Source organism: Alligator mississippiensis, chromosome 4 (assembly GCF_030867095.1).
Source record: "Alligator mississippiensis isolate rAllMis1 chromosome 4, rAllMis1, whole genome shotgun sequence".
Lineage (NCBI taxonomy): Eukaryota > Metazoa > Chordata > Crocodylia > Alligatoridae > Alligator > Alligator mississippiensis.
In genome coordinates, this window is record NC_081827.1 from 248711280 (window position 1) to 248736738 (window position 25459).

Sequence of the window (25459 nt, forward strand, 5' to 3'; positions counted from 1 at the left end):
AGGTCTCATCTTAAAAAGTTACTGGTTAGCAACGTACAGCACGGATATCCCAGGAGAAACTGAATTAATGTATGTAGCCATTGTTAGGCCAGCAAAAGGAAAGTAGAATACTTTGCTGCTTGGATGAAAGGAACAGAAAAAAAAAAAAAAAATGAAAAAAAACTTTATTGAATTTCAAAGACTTACGAGGGTTTTAATTTTTCCAAATGGATGAGAGACAACAAGTGAAAGTATAAATGAATATTTACCCATGGATGAATAGAGCAACAGAGCTGTTTTCCTCCCCCTATCTGTTCCTCATTTTCCTGTTTCCTATTTCTATCTAGGAATGTTTTCTTCATGTTATTATTGTATATACTGCATATATTCATTTAATTTATAAACTATGCATTCAACGGCTTTTTATATGCATTGATGCGCTTTTTGTCCATGTGGAAATTTTCACTATAAGCTATGGAAAAAATCTTAAACACATGACAAGAGAAACTTATAAAACAGATTTTAAGGAAGAAACTGCAATACATTGTGCTTTCAAAGTTATACGTTCTACATAAATGCTTATTTCTACTTCTAAACATTCCAGGAGGGTTTTTCAATCATAAATTACCTACCTCGTGTATTCTTCTTGAAGCTTGTTAGGGTCACTTACAAAAAATTTGACTCTAAAGTTCAAACTGTAAGGAGATCCTCCTAGAACAACAAAAGAATTTCTAATTAATCATTTATTTTAAAAACTTTAATAGAAATCATATTTGTAATTGACCAACTAAATGCATCAACTCACTTTTTAATTGCTTCCTAATTGGCTTGTTTGGATCCATCCACCTCTGGAGAACAAAAAAATATAAAACTAATTACTTTAAAGATCAACAATATCGTTTCATGAATTACAAACTGACATGGCAATGCTGAATATCATTTGCTAGCCTGTTATGTTATATGTAGGCCTCCAAACGAAGAAATAGACTCTTGGCATGCAAAGCAAAGCCCGCTGACGGATTCTTCAGAAAAGATCTCAGGTTTTCAGGTACTGCCCTTCTCAAACACTGTTCCTCTTGTCTCCTGTGTTAACCTTGGTATCTGTCCACATGTTCCTAAACATGCAGGGGCTATTCAAGCTTCCTGCTCTGCTGGTTGTTGGCAGCTGAGACGCCACTGTGACTACAGAGGGTTAACAATACATGTCTGAGGTAGCTTTAAATGACCTAATCTCAGGTACTAGGAGCATTATAGTCCTGACAACACAACTGCACAGACTAGTTTACTCTGCTTAGAAAGGTAATATAGACCAGCCAGAGCTCTATGCTGCCACAGATAAACTACCTTCAGCACCTAAGTTAACTTGTTCAGTATGCATTGTACCCAGTGTAGGACACTACTGGAGAATGGACATGTGCAGGGACTCTGAATTTCTTACCTTTATGTCCGTGTTTCACAACCTCCGAGTTGGGGATAAGGATAGCTCAACTTATTTGTAGAACCCATGTGGCAATTAGTGTTTATAAAATGCTAGTCTGCAAATGGTAAGACTCATTAAAATATTAAAAACTCCTCAATGGTTATACAGATAATATAGCAGCTAAATTTTTTTTTTATTTTTTTAGACTGGCCACATTACATTTGTGGTGCTACAGAAGTTGAGTGAACAGATATGTACACTCCCTGTAGTGCTACTTCTTTCAGGCAATATTTCTGCTTTCATATGTAATAATGATGGGCGTAGGGGTAAAATTTGCTTTTCCTCTCTGGGAGATTATGTCAGATAGGCCAAGAGATGTCCCCAGCTGACTAGCCCTTTAGGCTGTACCCAAATTGTCTGGATCAAGATGGTGCTAGCATTATAACTACTGCCAAGACTTGTCTAAGCTTCTTCATGACCCTCTGTATTAACAGGACCAGAGGTAGGCACCTGTTATCATGGAGTCTACAAGATGAAAAAAATCACTTGAAGAGTGAACTTGGGCTGATATCCTTAACTCAGTGTTCCCCGACCTTTTCCAGCCCAGGGCACACTTACATTAATAAAAAATTTCCACAACACACCTGTTAAAGAATTCCCCATCCTCATACCTATTGTAGTTCATTACTATGGCAAAATTCGGCGGCACACCTGTTCATTTCTGACAGCACATTTTTGTGCCATGGCACACTGGTTGGGAAACACTGCCCTAACTGATTCAGAGCAAACCATCTGACAGACACTGTATTTGCCCATGATAAACATTCATTCTCAGGAGACCAAATTACCTGTGGAAGATGCTTTGTAGTGCTTGATAATACACTGAAGGTCAGCTGTGAATTGAGTGCTGCGCTGGTCTACTATAGTATTCAGTAGACACAGCTACAGATACAATTTGCTGATTAACACCTGTTCCAGACCCAGTTTTGCAGAACAAGAGGAAATTATGTTCCTCCTTGCTTACTGACACATAAAACATTTATGCCTGTTCTGCATCATAACTTGGACCATTTGCCCACTCAGCAAAATGATGTTTAAGACCAAGAGTTCTGTGGTGGTGAAAAGAAAAGAAAAAGAAAAGAGAAGAAGTGGGTGGAAGAGAGAGGAGGGCACGGAGGAGGAGTAAAGACAGCCTTCAAAATTTCCCAAATGTCTCCTTGCTATGGTGTAAAGTTCATCTCAAGATAGACTCCGTGAGTAAACAGAAGTCTAAGCAGCAGAAATGATGGCTATTACCTCAACAGGAAGGACATAAAAACAGTAGATGGAATTGGTTTCTCCATCCGAGTGTGTTCTTTCCAAGTTTCCTGCTCATGCTGTTGAACAAAGTGAACAAGTACTACACAAGCCTCCTGAGTAATGCTGCAAGATTTTGTAGGCGAGACAGATCTAGCCTTTGAGGGGGCAATAGAAGTTTATTTTCTAGTTGCATGCCCCTAAGTTGTCCTCTAGGGCCAGAAGTGAACATCACAAGAAATAGGGAGTTGGGTGGGCAGACATGGGTGAGTACGACTTCCTTTAGTGTTTCCTAAACTTTGGGGGAGGGGGAGTCAAAGGGCTTCATACCCACTGCAGTGAAGTTTGCCATGATCACCTTGCCCTCCTGCCTCAGCCTCCAAATTTCATTAGATGTTCTTGTGCATGCACAGCATTTACAAGGTAATACTTGCTGGATAACACTGCCCTTAGTTATGCCTCTGCAGGAAATTTTTCTGAATTTAGTGGCACTCTAGTTGAGAACCGCTGTTGTACTGCCTCAGCTTACCTCGATGGGTCTCAGCCAGGGTGCTGCTGCCACTGTAGCTGAGTGAAAGTTGCCCTCTGTGCCTCAAGCAGAGTCTGACCAGGAAGCGACTGTGGCAGGAGTGGGAGGTCCTGCCTACATTAGATTTATCAGATCAATGTTAGTGTAAATATTGATTAGATAAACCTATGCAGGCAGGCATCCCCGCTCCTTCCACAGCCCCTCTCAGTCCAGCCCTTCACAGTTGTTTCCAGGAAAATTCCACCTGCGGGCAGTGCGGCTGCCTGGACATTTATCCGTGGGTTTCCTGTGTTGCTCCAGGCTGTCATGCCACTACTGCTGCCAGGTGGAAACGTCCTTTGTGTCTATTTTATAGGAGGAGCATTTAGGGGCCAGAGAAGGAAGGTTTATCAGATAAGCCTAATGCAGGCACGAGCACCTGGCTCTTGTTGCAGCTGCTTCCTAGTCAAGACTCTGCATATGGTGCACGGAGCAGTTTTACCTAGTGGCAGAAGAGATGCCAGCGCTGCAGCAACCTTGGAAGGGTCTTGTGGCACCCCAGTTGTGAGTAGTGTCTTAGAGCATGGATACCAGAGACGGCACTCTCATAGACAAATTCAGAAATGATTCAGGCTCACTCAGTACTTTGAAAGACAGCGATATTCAGATCAGTGCTGAGAGCAACTATCACAACAGTAGGTAGTTGGGGTTATGAGCATCAAGCTCACGATGCATAATGGAGAGGGGATGGACTAGTCTAGATATACACCGTTTAGGTTTCCCCTTCTGCCACGGTTGGAGATTGAGCTAGGTGGACCGCTAGCCTAGTATGGCACTTCTTATATAACGTAAGACCGGTGCCAAATGAAGTACTAAACACTATTCAAGGTGGTATCAGTGGCTGGGGGGGTTTTCTGAGGGTGCTGGTTTAGGCTGTTAATTTTCCTCCACCTAAGGAGCTTGAGGTAAGTTATGACTTCATCAGGCCTGAGAGAAGAAACCAATCTGCACATATGTACCATTGCTGGAAGTGGGATACATAGCAACAACGGCTTAAATGGGAACTCATTTTGTGAAGCAAACTGATTTAGTTGATTTGCCTTCCAAGTTTTGAGTTGTACACAAATAGCAGTGGGACAAAACAGGTCTTAATATTCACAATATTTTAACCTTTACCAACAGAAGTAAGAAAATGGTTCCATAACTAACACATGATGCATCTAAAAGAAGAGAAGGGGAGAACAAATTAAGGCGAAACTTTAAGAGACCAGGAACCAGTTTCATACCCAGTAAAACCTATCCGACTACCCAAGTACTTAAATCAGCATAATAGAGTTTTGCTATTACAATGAGACTGTAATATATAATAATACTAAAAACAAGGTTTATGCGATTTAGATGAAGATTTTTAAACAATAGAACTGAATATTAAAAAGCATGAAAGCTAACAGGTTTCTCCCCACTCCCACAACACACGCATTATCCTACACCAAGTACAACGATAATAATACCCCATTACATTACTGGTAATACAACTGGGTTTCTTCTGTTGATAAACAGAATAGAAAAAGTAAACCTACATCAAAAGCTTAATAACTGAATGTTCTATATATGCATCCTATATGGCCTGCCTTAGGATACGCTCCAGTACCTTCCCAAGTATTGCGGTGAGGCTAACCAGTCTGCAGTTCTTTGGGTCCTCCTTCCCTTTTCTAAAGAGGGACACTACACTGGCCCTTTTCCCGCTCTCTGGTACCTGGCCCATCTCCCACAACTTCATTAAGATCATTGCCAAGGGGTGAGTGGGAGTGCCCCATGTGCACCCCCTTGAGCCAGTCAGCACCCACCCTTACCCCCGCCCCACAACAGCCCAGATCCAGCACACCCTGCAGTGCCTCCCCTGTCACTACCAACAGCAAGCAACCCTAGCGTGGCCCATGCCTGCGCTGCACCACCTGGCTGTGGCGTGTCCTGCCACCCCTGGGCAGCTGCACGGCTAGGGCAGCTCCTTCTGGCTGCTGCCCCCAGCTCCGCAGTACTGGTGGGAACCAATGCACGCAGCGCCAAATTCATGTACCCTGTCCTGACTCTGGGGCTTGCCTGTCCAGGCTGAACAGCAGCAGAAGCTGACAGACAGACAGACAGACAGACAGACAGACAGACAGACAGACAGACAGACAGACAGACAGACAGACAGACAGAGTGTGTGTGTGTGTGTGTGTGGGGGGGGGGGGGGGGAAGGAAAGCAGCCCCTCCCCTTTGCTGCTGCTAGACAGTTTTTGGTGCAACTGCCCAGAGCACACACCATGCCAGGCTGCTGTACAGATCTATCACTGCCTCCTCCGAGCTGCCCTGCGGCAGCTCCGTACTGTCACTGCTGCCGCACAGAGCAGCCCAGAGGCAGTAGTGATGGAGCAGCAGGGCAGCCTGGTATGTCATGGGCTCTGGACAGCTGCACCAAAAACTGTCAGTGGTGGTGAGGGGGAAGGGCTACTTTTCCCTCTGCACTGGGGCCCAGGCTCAGCACCAGCAGCGCAGGACAGAAACTACTGCACAGTGCAGGGTAAAAGAGGCCCCTCCCACTCGCCACTGCTTCCTGGTGCCCAGAGCCCACGCAGAGGTGCCCTGCATCTGCTCTGCACTGCCACTGCTGCCCTGTGGGGCAGCTTGGAGGCGGTGGTGACACAGCATAGATTCGGGGCAGCCCTGTGCAGACTCCAGGTGGCTACACCTGGAATTGCCAGTGGCCGCGAGGAGGAGGGGCGTCTTTTGCCCCATGCTGCCACTGCTCAGCCTGGACAGGCGAACCAGGAGCTGGCAGGGGGCATGCTGGGCCAGGGCTGAATGTGCTGGTCCCAGCCACTACCATGGGGCTGGGGGCAGTGGCGACAGCAGTCCAGCTGTGGAGCCGCCCCAGCCCCAGTGCATGCCCGGGGGGTGGCAGGACTTGCCACAGCCAGGCAGCGCCTCAGTCAAAAGGGACTAAGGGACACACCAGAGGCCAGAGAAAGCCCCTCTGTGCGCTGCATCCGACCTGAGGGCCATATTTTGCCCACCCCATCCTAGAGCAATGAGGCCCCTCTGCAATCCTAGGCCATTACATTACAAACTTACCAAACTCCACCTTAAAGCCAGTTAGTTGTCCCCAGCCCCAACTTTTAAAAAACATTTAGCTACATGCTATATTATTTTGTGCAGATAGTGCCTCTCGCTCTGTGTAATGAAGTGCCTTCCAGATGATTAAAAACTGTTTGCAATGAGGCATTTTCACAAGCATCACAACAATAATATTATAATAAAATAGGTGATTGAACGTTTTCATTAGAGTCATCAAATAGCATTAGCACTTCTAGCTTGGATTTATAAGTTCCTAAAGTGCCAACTTTATGGAATTTATTTTCAATTAAAGTATCTAAACTAAAATTATAACAATTTATGTTCTTATGTTCATTTTCAGGGCTATGAACTGAAAATCTGACACCTTGCCAGATATTGGACCATCTTCAGCATATCAAAGTAAGAGATGTGTAATGTATTTGGAATGGAACCAAAAACCTTCACAGTATGTAAAGAATAATCTAAGTGTTGTTCAACTGGTAGCCAAAAATATCATAGCCGCTTCCTATGCTAGCTGAAGACCAACTTCCAATCCAACAGGGATGCAACAAAACAATTACATTAAACATTTCACTTATAATTTAATGACCACAAGGCCTTCCTATCTGAGCAGGTGTTTAACAAGCAAGACTGAGATCCTGTTTAGGAAAGCTTTTGTTTCATATTTTATTTCATTTGCTTATATATATTGTTCTCTCTCATCGCGAGTCACCCTAAGCCTTTGTTGGGAAGGGCAGCATAGAAATCCAATTAATAAGTCAGCACAGAATCCAAACCCAAAGTTGCTCAGTCTTGCTTCAACTGTTGACAGTCAACAGCAAGATGCTATTAACCCATTTACAGGACATAACTCAAAGAGATAGTGCCATACTGCAATGGCTTCTATCACTCCTCTACACAAGGACACGGACTGTGATGATGAGCAACCACTCCTTTCGTCAAAGCCCCTCACATTTGTGCAGGCTCAGAGGAAGCCATCTGGTCATTCCCCTTCATATGTCATGCATTAGACCACATGAAGAATCAGTGAGAAGCCAATTCTACTGGTCATGAATAATTGTACTCATCAAGGGCAGATCCACTCAAATTTAAAGCCAACTGCCTGGCAATGACAGCAGCAGCATTTCTATTCAGGCAGCAGTGAAGGAGTCATTAAGGTTCATTTTAATCTACCAATTCCTTCTAAACTCTTCACAGATGTTAACAACCCTCTCCTTTTTAAATGGTCTTATTTTCCACTAATCAAGCCATCTTTTCTTCTGCAATTCTATCTGTTTGCTGTTCCTCTTAGAAGCTCCTATTTCACACATCTACAAACTGTTTTTAACTGTAGCAAAAAAAAAAATTTAACTCAGGCATGGAAACCAACTCGAGTGTGGAAACTAAGTACTGGATGCACTGTAAAATACTCAAGGCTAGATTACAGATTCATAGATGTTAGGGTCGGAAGGGACCTCAATAGATCATCGAGCCCGACCCCCTGCATAGGCAGGAAACAGTGCTGGGTTTAGACGACCCCAGCTAGATGCCTATCTAACCTCCTCTTGAAGACCCCCAGGGTAGGGGAGAGCACCACCTCCCTTGGGAGCCCGTTCCAGACCTTGGCCACTCGAACTGTGAAGAAGTTCCTCCTAATGTCCAGTCTAAATCTGCTCTCTGCTAGCTTATGGCCATTATTTCTTGTAACCCCCCCGGGGTGCCTTGGTAAGTAAAGCCTCACCAATTCCCTTCTGTGCCCCCGTGATGAACTTATAGGCAGCCACAAGGTCGCCTCTCAACCTTCTCTTGCAGTTGAAACACCTGAACTTAGTCTTATGAATCTGAAAGCTGTGTACCATTTAGTTCTAATGACTACAGGGCAAAAGAAAAAAAAAAGATCTTTTAATTATTTTTGCCTAGTTTGTTGAGTTTATGAATGCTATGTCATACAGCAAACAAATGCACATTCCAATAAAGATGTACTTGTGTTTGCTTTGATCTTAAACTGAAAAATGTAGCCCTAGCATACTAGTGAAGGTTCTAGATTCTTTTTACCTGGACAAAAACGTGCGTTGTGTTACATGTTATATGATACACCAACCTCCTGAACCCCCTTTTCAAAATTCTAGATCCCATGTACTCATCTGTAGGCTTTTTTGTTGTTCAGATACAATCACTAGCACAGAGGTCGTGCACACTGCACAGAGGTTGTGCTTCATTTGGATGCCGCCTGGATGATGAATCCTAACTCAAAATCAACCCAACTGAACTGATATCAGTCACCAGGAGAACAAAGCCTTATTTAAGTATTTAATTGCTTTCAAAAGAAATGATACAAAGCCTTGAGATACTGTTTAATTCTTTATTAAGCTTGGATAACTAAGCCATAAGCTGCAAATAATCATTCATGGTAAAGTAAGAGCTGCAGATTGGCTTAAATCATACATTAGAGAAAGGATCCTTCAGTGGAAGATAGTGGACCAAAAAAAAAGCTAGCTGCAAACTGGAAAATATTGTTCAGATTAGGGTTCAGGCTATCATACAGAAATTAAAAGATTGTTCCTTACCTTATAGTAATTTGTCTGAAGACCAGGAAGTAGTACTAAAATTGTCTAAGATTTACTGTTTCTATATACCATTATTACAAAAACTGACTATACCTGCACTTAGTATCATAAGAAAGTAGGATGAAAGGGACCCTACAAGCAGAGACATGGGACAGAAAATTTTACAGTGCTTTATTTTTCGGTGGGGAATTTTCCACTTCTAAAAATGCACTAGTAACAATGTAGATGCCAATACAATACTAAGCAAGCTGGGCAGTTTCAAAGTTGTAATTAATGTTTTTCAAGTGATTATCCCTAGGAAGTACGTGAGAGAGAGTACATATATATGTTTTATTGATTTGTAAACAAGACAGTAAATAAGTACACTCGCATAATAATCCAAACCAAAAACAAATTATGAATTCTAATTAGCTGTGCAGGTCATATCAAAACCAAAGTTAAAATTCTTATTTCATCTCAGACTGCAAGTGAAAGCAAAACCAAAAGTAAAACTGCAATTAATTTTTATTTCACTTTCAGTTCAGCAAACACACAGAACAATGTCTCATTTCTCTTCTTGAGTTGGGGAAGTTGGAAGTGTTTGCATAAGATCCGTTAGTTTTTTAGTGCTTTTGGTTTGAAATAGTCATAATAATGCCCAATCAGAAAACTAGTGTGTGGCACCATTATAGTGAAGTTCAAGCCACTGAAAGAAGGAAGAAGTTTAGTAGATGTAAATATTGCAGGCAGGAGTATGCTAACAATGCAACAAGAATGAAGAAACATTTAAAAACATGTAGTAACTGTCCTGAAAGAGTACAAGCCACATACAGAGAGCACATACAGCCATGTGGTAGAACAACATCATCTGAGAAGAGTCTACTTCAGGAATCCTACGCAAGTAAACAAATTAATATATGTTAAACAACACACAGTATAGACTAGCATCTATATTGTTTTAAAAGATTATAATTTTAAAAGTTGTTAATGCAACTCCGGGCTACTATTTATTTATTTAAAATATTTGTATCCTGCTTTCCCACTTGCACTAAGTACCCAAAGTGGCTTAGGTTTAAGAACTATTTTTTAAAAAAAATTATGTAATAGATAAATAGTTAACTCTTTCAACCCAGCAGAGTGAGCTTAATCCTCTGGCCGATGGCAGAAGTCAGACTAGACTTCCTTTTGGCTCTACAGTCCCAGGGCAACTGATCAGCAAGTTAAGCAACAGAGCCTTCTCTCTGGCAAGGAGTGGGGAAGCCAACTCCCAGCCACTTATTCTGATGGATGAGGCCAGACTAGAATAGGCTGAAATAAAAATATTTTCCCCCTTTAGTTGCAGAAATTTGGTAGCTCAAGTGAAAAGGCAGATTTGTAAAGAATGGAAAATGAAAATGTTGAGCTGCCAGGTCTGAGGAAAGAAGAAGCAGGATCCTTGCTTTCAAGATCACCATAGCCAGATATACGATCCACCATGAGTAGCTGTTCAAGACACTCAACCTTTTTATCAAGCTTTGTGGAGAAAACGTCAAAAGACGATCAAGAAGAAGCAGATGAGACTTTACCTCGAGCTATATTTGCAAGTGGTACAATACTGTAAGGAACATTAAAAACTAATTTGCCCATTATGTAAGTTGCTGTCACGTTATCGCTTATCACATTCTCTCTTAGACAGATGCATAGACATTAGGGCTGGAAGTGACCCTGGAGGATCATCGAGTCCAGCCCCCTGCCCAAGGGGCAGGAAGTCAGCAGAGGTCACAGGATCCCATCAAGATAAACATCCAAATGTCTCTTGAAGGCATTCAAAGTGGGTGCTTGAACCACCTCCAGCAGCAGTCTATTCCAAACCTTTGGGGCTCGGACAGTAAAGAAGTTCTTCCTTATGTCCAGCCTGAAACAGTCATGGAGGAGTCTGTGACTGTTCGACCTTGTCATCCCTTGGGGCGCTCTGGTGAACAGATGCTCCCCCAGATCCTGGGGAGCACCCCTGATAAACTTATAGGTGGCCACCAGATCACCCCTGAGCCTGCGTTTTTCCAGGCTAAAGAGTCTCGTGGCTCAGCCTGTTGTCGTAAAGTCTGTTTTCCTGACCTCTGATCATGTGTGTGGCTCTCCTCTGCACTCTCTCAAGCTGGACCCCAAAAATGGACGCAGTACTCCAGGTGCGGCCTCACCAAGGCCAAGTACAAGGGGAGAATGACGTCCTGGGATTTGCTTGAGAAGCATCTATGCATGCAAGCCAGCGTTTTGCTCGCTTTACTAGCCGCAGCATCACATTGAAGGCTCATGTTCATCTTGAGGTCAATCATGACCCCCAAGTCCCTTTAATCTGTAGTGATAGCTAGTACCCCATGGTTGTCATCCACGTGGGAATGAATGACACAGCCAGGGGAAACCCTAACCGCATTACGAAGGACTTTGAGGCTCTGGAGACGGGGGCGCAGGTGGTATTCTCTTCTCTTCTTCCAGTGAGTAGGTGGGGACGGCAACACGAGGCCTGCATTGGCGAGGTCAACCGGCACTTACGGAGTTGGTGCCGCCAGGTGAGCCTTGGGTTCCTAGATAATGATCCATGCTTTCGGGCAGGGGACTTGCTGGGGCAGGATGGGCTTCACCTCTCTCCTAAAGGCAAGCGTGTCTTCTCTTCCAGGTTGGCTGATCTCATACAGCGAGCTTTAAAACTAGCCTCGCCGGGGGAGGGGGCTGCAGGAATACACACAGACACTACCCGAGCAAGACAGGTGACACATGCAAGGAGTGCCCAGGTAAGAAACAGGGGTCCGGATAGTCTTCCTAATTCGGAGGTGGCATGCACAGCTATGCAAGGCCTTAAATGTCTGTATACCAATGGTCAGAGTATGGGGAACAAACAGGAGGAATTCGCCCTCAGAATAGCCAGTTCAAACCCAGACATAGTAGGGCTTACAGAAAGGTGGTGGGATTCATCCCACAACTGGGCAGTTAGCATTAGGGGCTATAGGCTCTACAGGAGAGATAGAGAAGGAAGGAAGGGAGGAGGTATGGCGCTCTGTCAAAGAGCAATACACATCCTCTGCCAGCAAAATGGGGTCGGAGGAGGGGCAAGCTGAAGTGCTGTGGGTCAGGATACAAGGGGGTCGTGGGGAGAGGGATGTAACAGTGGGGGTCTACTACAGACCCCCCAACCAAGGGGAGGAGCTGGACCGGGAATTTTCGGGCCAGCTTGCAGAGGCACTTAAGGCAAGGGATGTAGTTGTCATGGGTGATCTAAATTACCCAGACATTTGCTGGGAGGAGCAGTCAGCCAGGTCGGACCGTTCCAGGAGGTTCCTGGCCGAGATACAGGACCTCCACTTAGCCCAGGAGGTGCACAGTCCCACCAGAGGAAATGCCCTGTTGGACCTGGTCCTGGCCACAGGCCATGATCTGGTAAGGGGGCTCCAGGTCCTTGACCACCTGGGTGACAGTGATCATCGCTTGCTGGAATTCATCATTCAGCGAAGGGTGACAAGGGCTTGCAGCAAGGCAGTAGCCATAGACTTCAAGAGGGCCAACTTCAACGAGTTGAGGAGATTGGTGGGAGAGGCGCTGGGGTTCTCGAGGGCAGGGAAGCTCAGTGCCCAAGATGAGTGGTTGTTCCTTAAGGAGACGATACTCAGGGCCCAAGGGGTGACGATCCCAACAAGAAGCAAGGGGGGCAAGAGTGCCCCAAAGCCTCCCTGGCTCACCAACGACATCCAGGAATGCCTGGTTGCCAAAAAGGCAGCGTACACCCGGTGGAAGGGGGGGACCATCTCCAAAGAGGAGTATACCTCCACCGCTCGGGCCTGTAGGGGGGCTGTTAGGAAAGCTAAGGCAGACAGAGCTAGGACTAGCATCCAAGATCAAAGATAATAAAAAGTCCTTTTTCAAATACATAGGGAGGAGGAAGGCGGCACCGGGAAATGTGGGGCCCCTGCAAGATACATTGGGCAATCTGGTGGTTGTGTCAGAGGAGAAGGCCGACCTCTTTAACAAATTCTTCACCTCTGTTTTCTTGTACAGGGACCGGGACTCCCCCACCATGTTTCAAGACAGACTTGAGGGGAACGCCTCCAGACCTAAGGTTGAGGAGGACTGGGTTAGAGTGCTTCTGGAGGGGCTGGACGTGTTCAAGTCAGCAGATCCAGAAGCTCTCCACCCCAGGGTGTTGAGGGAGCTAGCAGGGGTTATTGCTGGGCCCTTGGCACGGCTTTATGAGCGCTCATGGTGCTTGGGCCAGGTTCCAGATGATTGGAAGATGGCCAGTGTGGTCCCCATCTTTAAAAAAAGGGAGGAGGGAGGACCCGGGCAACTATAGGCCCCTCAGTCTTACCTCAATCCTGGGGAAACTCTTTGAGAAGATCATCAAGGAGCACATCTGTGATGGGCCGGCATCGGGGATGATGCTCAGGGGCAACCAGCAGGGTTTTGTTAAGGGCAGATCATCTCAGACCAACCTGATTGCCTTTTACGATCAGGTCACAAAAGCACTGGATGCAGGTGTCGCCGTGGATGTAGCCTTTCTGGACTTCAGCAAGGCCTTTGACACTGTCTCCCACCCCATCCTCATTAAAAAACTAGGTGACTGTGGCATTGATGCCTACACAGTCAGATGGATTGCGAATTGGCTGAAGGGTCGTACTCAGAGGGTGGTGGCAGACGGGTCATATTCGACCTGGGGGGAAGTAGGCGGCGGAGTCCCCCAGGGCTCGGTCCTTGGGCCCGCACTGTTCAATTTCTTTATCAGCGATTTGGACGATGGGGTAAAAAACAACCTGTTCAAATTTGCTGATGATACCAAAATTTGGGGTGAGGTGGGCAAGCTAGTAGGGAGGGAAAGACTGCAGCAAGACCTGGATAGGTTGCAAGGGCGGGCTAACAAAAACAGGATGCGTTTCAATACTGACAAGTGCAGGGTGCTGCACTTGGGCAGTAGTAACCGGCAGCACACTTATAAGATGGGAAACTCCCTTCTTGAGAGCATGGAGGCAGAAAGGGATCTTGGAGTCATCACTGACTCCAAGATGAACACGGGCCAACAATGCAAGGTCACAGTTGGCAGGGCTAACCGGACCTTATCGTGCATCCACAGGTGCATTTCAAGTAGGTCCAAGGAGGTGATCCTCCCCCTCTACGTGGCACTGGTCAGGCTGCAGCTGGAGTACTGTGTCTAGTTCTGGGCACCCCACTTCAAGAGGGACGTGGACAACATTGATAGGGTTCAGAGGAGGGCCACCCGCATGATCCGGGGACAGCAGGGCAGACCCTACAATGAGAGGCTACAGGACCTGAACCTGTTCAGCCTTCACAAGAGAAGGCTGAGGGGGGGACCTGGTAACCATCTTATAAACTCACTAGCAGGGACCAGAAGGGTTTGGGGGGAGACCTTGTTTCCCCTAGCGTTCCCAGGGATAACAAGGAATAACGGCCACAAGTTGTTGGAGAGTAGGTTTAGATTACACACCCGTAAGAACTACTTCACAGTTAGGGTGGCTAGGATCTGGAACCGACTTCCAAGGGAAGTGGTGCTGGCTCCTACCCTGGGGGTCTTTAAGAAGCGGCTCGATGCCTACCTGGCTGGGGTCATTTGAGCCCAGTTTTCCTCCTGCCCAGGCAGGTAGTCAGATTGAAGATCTGTCCCTTCCAACCCTACTTCTATGATAGCATTGCCGAGCCTATAAGCATGCTGCAGGTTTTTCCTCCCAAGGTGGAGGACCTTGCATTTTCTGGTGTTAAACACCATCAGGTTCTCATCCGCCCATTTCCTGAGCCTGTCAAAGTCTGCCTGGATCGCCCTCCTGTCCTCAGGTGATTATGCTTTACCCCAGAGTTTGGTGTCATCAGCAAATCTGGCCAGTCCGCTTCTGACACCAATGTCTACATCATTAATTAAGATGTTAAACAGTATGGGCCCTAGGACAGAGCCTTGAGGGACTCCACTTGTCACAGCGCACCACAACAATCGACTTCCATCAACCACCACACTCTGGGTCCTGTCGCGGAGCCAATTCCCCAGCCAACTGATTGTGATGAGGCTGAGGCTGCAGCTAGCCAGTTCTGCTAAGAGGTGATCATGGGATACCAGATCGAAGACTTTTTTGAAGTCAACAGATATGACATCAATCCCTTCTCCCTTGTCCAGGTAATAGGTCACCTGGTCATAGGCGGAAATGAGATTGGTCAAGCAAGACCTACCTGCAACAAACCTGTGCTGGCTATCCCTCAGGATATTGCCATCAGCCAGGTTGTTAAGAATGGCCTCTTTGATGATCTTTTCCAAGACCTTTCCCAGGATGGAGGTCAGGCTGATGGGCCTGTATTTTGCCAGATCCACTTTCCTCCCTTCCTTGAAGATAGGCACCACACAGGCCTTCTTCTAATCTTTGGGCACTTCACCAGAGCACCAGGAGCTCTCAAAGATCCATGCCAGGGGCTGAGCCATGATGCTAGCCAGCTCCTTGAGTACCCTGGGGTGTAAACTGTCAGGGCCAGCTGACTTGAAAGTATCCAGCCTCTCAAGATGTTCCTTCACGAGGTCAGCATTGATGGGGAGGGTAAGGAATCTCCCTCACCCAGGCCTCCCTGTCCCGTAGTGGGCATGGGCATCCCATGGGACTGGTGACAAACTGATGCAAAGTACCTGTTTAGCAAGTTGTCTTTTCCCTGGGCATTGGTTGTCAGTTGCCCCATCCGGTTTAGCAGGGGTTCAATGTTGCCCTTGCTTTTCCTCCAGGCTCCCCACATACCTAAAAAAGGACTTTCTATTGTCCTTGATATTTGTAGCTGGTTGGAGTTCTGTCGCAGCCTTGGCTTTCCTGGTTCACTCCCTGCAGGTCCGGACCAGTGCAGAGTATTCCTCCTTGGAGGTGAATCTAGTCCTCCATCCTTTCTAGGTCTTTCTTTTTAGACACAGGAGGTCCATTAGTTCCCTGGAGAGCCAAGGGGGCTGCTGTGCCCATTTGCTGCCTTTCCTCCTAGACAAGATAGACTTTGCTTGCACATTCAGGATCGCTCCCTTAAGGAGCAACCACTCATCCTGAACTCCCCTCCCCTTTGCACTGTGGCCCTTTAGGGCCTCCCTGACAAGCTTCCTGAGCTTGTCGAAGTCAGCTGTCCTGAAGTTGAGGACTTCTGTATTGCTGACTGACTTGCCAGCTTTACAGCAGACGGTAAAGGTGATCAGCTCGTGTTCACTGACACCCAGCTTCCCTTTGATCATTAGGTCGCTGATTAGGTTGTCCCCCATTGCTAGTACCAGGTCAAGCAGCGACAGAGAGCGTGCAAAACGGGCCGTATTTGATTCAGATTCGGCCCAAACTGGGGACAGTAATGCAATTAATTGATTCGGGGAAAGAAGCAGGGGAAGGAAAATACACTTTTATTGCCAGAAGAAGCTAGATAGGGCTCGGCTACGAAGTGTTTTCATAGTTTGCTGTGCACAAAGAACTGTTTGCAATGTGCTTCAATAGATGACAGTATCCCAGATTATTCCCATGAACATTCAGAAGCAGATTCTTGTGTTCTGGGTTTGAGTTAAAAGGAGCATTCAATTTGCTACTACCAGTTTCAGTGGCTATCAATAAACTTGAAGGAGATACACCAAGCCTTTCAAATATTCCAGAGATATTCAGACAACGAATATCAGTTAGATTTTCAGTCAGTTTAACTGAGCTTTTGCCTTCTTCACTTCTATCCAAAAAAAGTAGTTGTAAAACAAATGTTTACTAAGAGACCTGAGTTTTGCTCTCATCTAGTTCATCTGGCAGCAAACCTTTTGGATCCTCAACATGGAAGACAACATTTATCAGAAGATCATTTATCAACTGCTCTTGATACAATGATGGAAGTAGTTAAGAATGTCCCCAACATCAACGAAACAACCACGACAACAGACATTGCCAAATACCGCACAGAAGAAAAACTTTGGAGCAAGGACATCGTTTGGCGGGCAGCAGAGAATGTTTCCTCTCACATGGTGACAGGGATACTGTAACACCCGACTGCTGTCCAGCATTGCTCTAAGGAGCCAAAGCACTGCACCAACAGCAGCTTTTTGTGAACAGAACTGGAAGGCTTTCAGCTCAATCAAGACAAAGAGGAAGAGACCAACAAATGAACACACCACTAGGTTTGTTTCTATTTCTCAACATCTCTTGCTTCTGGAGAGTCAGTCAGAAGCACAATTAGTGAAGAAGATACAGTGTGATAAGTTGCCCTTGCACATAGACACATTGCTAAAACCATCCGTTAGCAAAAGAGAAAGTGGTCCAAGTAGTTCTGAACCAGATTTGCATCAATCTGATTCTGAAATGGAACTAGTAAGTAGTGCACGTGATTCTACAGACAGTGATAATGAAACTGGAGGTGCTGCAGTAACCTCAGTGGAAGAGAGTTAAACTCTGCTGAAGCAGACGAGTGGACAACCATGGCATACCATGCAGTTCTTTGTGCGCGCTAACATTAGTGTCAACAGTTTTCAGTGCTTTCATTTTTTTTCCTTAAATTTAAACAAACAATGTAAGGGAAGTACATGCTATTGTGTATTGTCTTTACATTTTTACAAGTATTCCAGTACAAATAATTTCTTTCCACATGAAGCTTTGAATGTTTGAATATAAATGACATTTAAACCACATTAAGTATGCTGTATTTAATTTTTTTCCTAATCAAATATTTCAGTTCAAATACTTGTGGCTACTGGGACATAAAATTAACACAGGGTACTCTTTTAGTTTTGTTTACTAAATACAAGTCAAATAAAGATGCTAAATCAGAGCACGCTCCGTTTAGGGCACTGGAAAATTTTCCAAGTCAAAGTTTTCCGGAAAACCCACATCTCTGCCCACAAGGTCATGTAGCACGATCATTCCTGACTCAACCATCCCAGCCAAGTGTCTATCCAACCTGCTTTTGAAAGTTTCCAGGCATGGAGAATCCACAACTTCTCTAGGCAGCCTGTTTCAATGCCTGACCATTCAATCAGGAACTTTCTCCTAATTTCCAGCCTAAATTTCCCCTGGTAGAGCTTGAGGCTGTTGCTCCTAGTCCTATCCCCGACAGCCACAGAGAAAAGTCCACTTCCATCCTCTCTAAAATCACCTTTCAGGTATTTGAAGCCTGTTACCAACTCCCCCTCAGTCTTTTCTCCAAGCTAAATAATGTTAGTTCTTTCAGCCTATACTCCCAGACCTTTCATCATTGTTGTTGCCCTGCACTGGACTCCTCACAAACTGTCCACCTCTTTCTTGAAAGGTGGGCTCAAAACTGGACACAGTACTCCAGGTGAGGCCTCACCAGTGCTGAATAGAACAGAAGAATCCCTTCCTGTGATTTGTAAGTGATACTCCTGTCAGTACAACTCAGGATGCTGTTGACTTGTTTTGCAACACAATCACACTGTTGGCTCATATTCAGCTTATGGTTCACTGTAACCCCCTGATCCTTCTCTGCAGTACTGCAACCCAGCCACTCATTCCCCAGTCTGCATTTGTGCATGTGGTTATTCCATCCTAGATGCAGAATTTGGCACTTCTCCTTGTTGAATCCCATCTGGTTGATTGTGGACCACTTTTCCAGACTATCCAGGTCATTAAAAATCTTACCCCTGTCCTCTGGAGTGTCCGCAATTCTACCCAACTTGGTGTCATTTGAAAATCTGCTAATTATACACTCAGTCCCATCATCTGTATCATTAATGAAGCTGTTGAACAATACCAGACCAAGGACAGACCCCTGGAGAACCCACTTGATACTTCCTTCCAACTAGACACTGAGCCACTGAGGACTATTCACTGAGTACAATGATGCAACCAGTTATGTATCCACCTTAAAGTACTTGCATCTAATCTATATTTCCTTTGCTAGTTAATGAGGAAAGAGTGTCAAATCCTTGCTGAAGTTAAGGTGTAACGCAGCCATTGCTCTCCCCCCATTTACAGAGCCTGTCTCCTTATCACAGAGGGAAATCAGATTGGTCAGGCACAACTAGTCCTTGATGAATCTGTGCTGGCTGTGCCTGAGTGATCGCCTTGTTCTCCTCTAGGTGTTTCACAATGGATTACTTCCTTTAGGACCTGCTCCATGATGTTTTCAGGTATACAGGTCAGGGTGAGTGGTCTGTAGTTCCCTGGATCTTCCTTCTTTCCCTTCTTAAAGACTGGCACTATTATTTGTCCTTTTTCAGTCATCCAGGGTCTCACCCAACCTCAAGTTCTCAAAAAGGATAGCCAATGGCTCAGAAATCGCCTCAGCCAATTCCTTCAGTATCCTCAGGTGCGTCCTTGTCTGCTGACTTGAAAGCATATAGCTTCTAAGCACTCCCTAACCAGGTCTACTATCACTTTATGCCATTTGTCTCCTTCCTTATCTCTGTTGTCAGCTGCACTCGCCAGCTGATAGCTGCCTCTATTTATGAAAAATGAAGTAACAAAGGCATTAATACTTCAAACCTTCTCTGCCCAGCCTGTGACTAAAGTGCCTTCCACATTGTGCAAGGGACCTATGGAATCCGTGGTCTTCATCTTACTTTTGACACATCTATAGAATCCCTTTTTACTGCCTTTCATGTCCCTTGCCAGCTGCATCTCAGATTGTGCCTTGGCCTTCCTAATTGTCTCCCTGCCTGCCCATGCAATACTTGCATACTCTTCCCTAGTACTGTGACCAAGTTTCCGCTTTTTTATAGGATTCCTTTTTGAGTTTCAGCTCCTTGAAGGGACTGCTATCTAGCCAGGCTGGTCTCCTGTTGCACTTCACATCACTGGGATAGCTTGCTCCTGCACCCTTAAATGGTGTTTAAGGATACCTGTTAAGAAACCTCACTCTGTACTGGGTGCAATCCTCTGACAATTGTCTGGTAGGGCTATAAAAGGTGGATTGACCTGACTTAGATGAATAGATAACAAACCTTCCCCTCTCAGTGTTAAAAAAAGGCTACAAATGCTTTCTCTGCAGCACTGCCTAAAAAATTAAGACTTCCCTATTCAAGGTAGAAGGCGGGCACCACTTCCAGCTCCAAAGCAAGAGTAGACCTAACAGGAATGCAAAACCTTCTTTATTTAAGCTACAGCTGGAAATCTGGCAAAGGCACAGAATCTTCTACAATCACCACCCAGTCTATGCTGCTGCTTCTCCCACCCCGCGCTGGCTATGCCTTTTTAAAGCATTCATTCCCCTGTCAATCATTGTCATTTAATTAAATTGGACCCTTTTCGCTACAAAACTGCCATTTTGATTAATTCACTCAACCACTTGATTTAGCCATTGCTGCCATCTGATTTAACTCTTCCTACCACACACAGTGCCTATTCCATTCTCACATCCTCATCACCTGCCTATTCATGTCCTGCATCCTCACCACCAAAACTGAGAAGGATTTGGTAACTCAAGTATCTGAAGGATGGTTATAAAGAGGATGAGGATAAACTCTTTTTTTGGCCACACAGGAGAGGACAAGAGCAGGCCTTAAACTGCAGCAAGGAAAATTTAGATAGGCTATGAGGAAAAACTTTTTCACTGTGGAGGGGGTTAAACATTAGAACAGGCTACCCAGAGAGATTGTGGAATCTCCATTCTTGGAAGCTTTTAAGAGCAGGTTGGACAAGAACATAACCAGGACAGTATGGTCAGGGTTGATCCCACCTGGAGAAGACAGCTAGATTAGGTAACTTCCTGAGGTCCCTTCCAGCACTGCTTTCCTTTGATTTTGTCACTGTGGCTCCTTGGATCCATTAATTCATTGACTCTATTCACAAGACAGTATAATGTTCTGCATCTGTGCTCATCTAGACTCTCAAATCACTTGTCAGGAATCGACTGAAATGCTGCTCTTATTTATTAACATTAAACAACTAGAACAAAAATAGTGAAAAAACAAGATGCATACAGAGCAAGCAAAGCAACTGCATGGCTTTAATTATTGAGCCCTCATTCCCACAACCTTACTTTTCCACAAAGTGAACAGACTGTAACTTAATTCAGGGAGAAAGACCATTCTATCCCAAGAAATGCTGTGCTGGCTAATGGTATTACACACATCACAAAATACAGTCTGAAAGCTGAAAAAGTAAAACAATTCAGAAGTGAGTGGATATGCTAGCCCATCCTGGATCAAGTGAATTGAACCTACTCAGACTGTGGATGATCTCTCTTGTAGACTGAGATATCACCTGGTTCTGACACAGCAGGAAACAGGTGAGTTAGACTCAGTGGGCCAGAAAGTTGTTCACTGTGCCAGCCTGGAAGAACAGCAGCAAATGATAGGGAAGAGCAGATCAGATCAAACTGGAAACAGTGGCTACCAAAGGCAGAAAACTGTGAGACCTCTCTCTCATCATCTTTTATATCCCTATGAGGTAGGTTGATAACTTTGGTCTCAAAAGACACCCAAGCTTTGCCTGTTATGTTGTCTCAGGATCTGTCTAGAAAATAAAAGCTGCGACTGTAAGACCGAGCAGTTTCAACGCAGTATTTCTAGGTCTGGCACAAGGAAGTGGGACCAGGTGAGCAGCCCTGCCAGGTAACACCAAGGACTTAGAACAGGTGTACCCAGAGGAACTCTCTAGTGCCCTCTCAGGACATCAACTGAGCTCACTTTTCTCTAAATACACCCCAAATTCTCTTTTTAAAAGCACACAGAAAGTAATAAAAAAAGGAGCACAACCATATCAAATGATTTGGTAAAATAGAAGTGTTCCAATGGAAAGGGAATCAAGACTGAACTACAAGAATCGAGGAAAGAGGACCTAGCAAAGCATGTCTAAAGCATACTAAAGCAATTTATGCCTTAACTCCAGATTTGGTGGGAAAAAAAAACCTGGAAAAATGAGCAATCAAATAAAGAAATTAAATGCAAAAAAATAAATGAACTCCAAGAAAAATAACAACATTTCCCAAATAGTGAAACAAATACCTAAAATGTATAAGTCAAATAACTAATTTATAAAATAGGGTCAACTTACTGGGTTATCGGTGGATTCGTCAGCCAACTGTAAACCAAAATAATCTCTCTCCGTCAAATCGAGATGCTTGAAGACTATATCCAACAGAACTTGTCCCTGATCATGTTTCTGGGGGAACAAAAAGCCATGCTGCTTATGATAAAAAGAATTACAGAGACAGGATGCTTCACACATACACAACACCTGCAAGTTGTTTCAGGTGTGTTAACACCATTTACATCCCAGAGCCCATAATATTTCTCCCAACACTACACAATTTTAGATTAAGAGTAGGGAGAAAAAAAAGCTTAATGACATTTTTAATTAGAGGCAAATGCTTATATTTTTTCCAGGACCATACTTTTTCAATAAGACCATAAAAAGCATCTATGCAGTCTTAAAAACATAGCAGTCTCCTTTGCCAAATTAAAAAAAATACAAAAAAACAGTATAATTAAACAAAATGATTCATGATGACAAGCCCTGACAAACAGATTTAAACTGAATTTAAGTAAGCAAACTTCCAAGGTAAATCTTGAACCATTAAAGCCTTAGAGGTACCTAACATTAAGAAAGATAAAAGACTACATACAATTCTATGAAAAATACCTTATTTACCTGAATCCAAGACAGCCCCCTAATAATTAGATCCTATATATGGAAAATTTATAATCTGTTACTAGGTTCCATGTATAGAAGATAATTATTGGAGGATCATCTTAAATTCATCCCTACCACCATTGTAGCAGGGAAACCAGTGGCAGTCAGGTAGAGGGGTAGGCAGTTGGGGAGCAAGTCAGATTGATCCCAGCATCCTTTCCTGCCCGTGGCAGGGGGTCGGACTTGATGATCTGCTTAGGTCCCTTCCGACCTGACTACTATGAAACTATAATAAAAAGATGGCTGCTATTCTGTTCCCAAATGGCACACGTTACTAGTGTATTATAATAATTTATTATAATACTTGAGAAATAAAAGTTTTCTTTTAAACAATTAAAGAAAAATAGGTAAAGAAAATGGTTAGAAAATATCGTCAAAATTTTTCACTTTCCTATAGACAGATGGAAAGAAATATGAAAAGAAGAACATATCCACGACTCTGCTCAGTCCAAACAAGATTATTTTATCAATATTTAACTTTTACCACTAATGGCAACAAATCTATAGAGATTTATCAAGAAGATACGAAGTTAAATAAATTAATTGCAGAATCACTCGCGCTTTAGCAGTTATTTATGATATTAAGAACAAAAATAGTTTTTAAGACCTGAAAATGCTTTAAAATTAGGTACTTAGGTTTTTATTTAAAAAGAAGCGAAATCTCTTTAAAAAAAAGCGTTTGCCCTGCAAAGTCAAACCCCAAATCACAAAGCATTCAGAAAACAGTAAAGAAAATAAAGCTGTGATGACAAGAGTTGACAAACAAGTTATTAATACCAGCATTTCATTTATGTTAAAAGTCTGAATGACTGATAAATGCCTCGTTTACCATAGTTTTTCTAAAAAGTATTTTTTTTTAAATCATCACTCAAAGATTTCTCTCTCTCACTTTTTAAATGCATTAACTTTGAATAAAACACTCCTAAGAATCCTAATAATATAAGATTTTATCAGCTGAAAAAATTAGCAAGCAAGTCAAACACACCCAACATAACCTATGTCCAGAAGTTGTGCTGACTGGTGAGGAGCAACTGTGACTCTGTAAATAAAAGCCAACCCTCACAATAGCCAGATTTACTTGAAAATTTTTTTTTCTTTTTCAAATTATGAAGAAAACTGTTCATTCAGTTAAACATTAAGAAATGAATGGAAAAAAGAAAAAAGTGGTAAGGGTCAAATGAATTAAAAAAGAACCAAACAATTCTCAAAGCAAAGGATTACAAAATTACAAATGTACAAACAGAACTGGATATTAGCACAGCAGAAGTGACAGTTCTGACCCACTCTCGGTTCCACACACCACTGCTGTTTGATAGGACAGGAAGAAAGAATAAAGCCCAGACAAGCCCACGTGTGCCTCTTGCAGCATCTCAAACCTCTTTGAGATGCTGCAAGAGGCACGTGCAGGAACAAAAACCATCTCTGTGACTGGTCCTTTCCCTGGTCCTGAAGCATGCTGCCTACCTGTGCCGGGTAGGCACTGGTGCAAGCTGAAGGGACCTGGACCCAGCTTCTGCCAGGTAAGTAGGGGGTTGGAGGAGGGGACCTTCCCCAAGTCCCCATTCATTCCCCCCACCCCTTTTCCTTCTCCCCAGCTCACTCTCCCCATTCCCCATTTGTTTCCCCCACCCCCCATTAGTTCCCCCTGACCCCCGTTCGTTCCCCTAGCTCCTGGCTCGCTTTCCCAACTCCCCGTCATTCCTTCTACCCCCCCATTAGTTCCCCCTGCCCCCCGTTTGTTCCCCTAGCTGCCCGCTGGCTCTCCCAGCCCCCACACACTCACTGGCAGTAGCAGAGAACCAGCAGGAGGCTGAAGAGAGCAGGGGAATAAGTCTCCAGTTCATTTTCAGGGGCTTGTCTCCAGCCCCCTGCTCCTTCCCCTGTTGTCTCCAGCCTCCTGAGGCTGGAGACAGCAGGGAAAGGAGCAGGGGGCTGGAGACAGCAGGGGAATGTCTCCAGGGGCCATCTCCAGTCTCCTGCTCCTCCCAAGGATGGAGACAGCAGGGGAAGGAGCAGGGGCCTGGAGCCAAGCCCCTGGAAATAAGCTGGTGACTTCCCCTGCTCTCTTCAGTCTCCTGCTCGTTCTCTGCTACTGCCAGTTGAGTGGGGGGTGGGTTGGGAGAGCAAGCCGGGAGCTGAGGAAATGAACGGAGGGCAGGGGGAATGAACAGGGGGCAGGGGGAAACGAGCCTCCTGCTTGTTTTCCTATTCTCTCCAGTCTCCTGCTTGCTCTCCTACGCATCTCCAGCCTCTGGAGGCTGGAGAAGAAAAGAGAAATGAGCAGGTGGCTAGAGACCAGCAGGGGGTCCAAGAGGGTAGCTGTACCCCCTGGGGGGGCCCAGAACCCTGCAGGCAGGGTAGTCCATGTGGTGGGGGGAGGGCACTCTGCCATGTGGGGGGCAGGGGGCCATTGCTGATAAGTAGGGTGCGCACAGATGCACATGCACCCCCTGAGCGTGGCAGTGCACCCCCTCAGAAAAGGCACCACTGACACTATCGGCAGTGCCTGTGGACAGTGGCCGCTTGCCACCACCCCCACCCCTGCCGCCAGTGGCGCCTGTGGGCAGTCAGCGATTGCTGCTGGCCACCACTGTTGCTGCTGCGCGGTGTCTGCGGGAGCTCCCGGCTTACCAATGCAGCTCTGCCCTGCCAGGTGCCGGGGCCACACGGCATTCAGGCAGAGGACCCACCCCTCCTAAGCAGCCCTCACACCCAGTCCCCCCACACCTACCCACACCGTGACTCCACAAGGTGACACCCACCCCCATCCTCCCCCCCACCCCCACCTCCTGCAAACCCCACATCCCCCATCACACAACCACCGTATGATAAGGAAACCCAAAGCAAACATTAAACCATATAGATATTCAAGATTTATTTTTATTATGATGCTAGAGACTGGTAGGCTTCTAAATTTCTTTAAGATTGTAAATATAGCAATAACACATTGCCCAGCTGATCAATTCCCCCCCCCCTCTGTTTTGTTCTGTGTAAGAATATGGGTTTTGAGGTA

At 45.0% G+C, this 25459-nt stretch overlaps 1 protein-coding gene across 3 annotated transcripts in view; it reads right to left on the reverse strand.

The window, feature by feature from the left end:
- PTPN4 (protein tyrosine phosphatase non-receptor type 4) overlaps positions 1-25459 on the reverse strand; it is a 206324-nt gene that overhangs the window by 102033 nt on the left and 78832 nt on the right. For all 3 annotated transcript variants that reach the window (XR_009462146.1, XM_059727499.1, XM_059727500.1), the window contains exons 3-5: positions 21808-21915; positions 785-827; positions 612-690 (exon numbers count right to left, since the gene is read on the reverse strand). Coding sequence is in view for 2 of the 3 variants with exons in the window: in XM_059727499.1 (XP_059583482.1) it covers positions 612-690; positions 785-827; positions 21808-21915 (230 nt within the window). In the remaining variant the exon portion in view is untranslated. The remainder of the gene's footprint in view (positions 1-611; positions 691-784; positions 828-21807; positions 21916-25459) is intronic.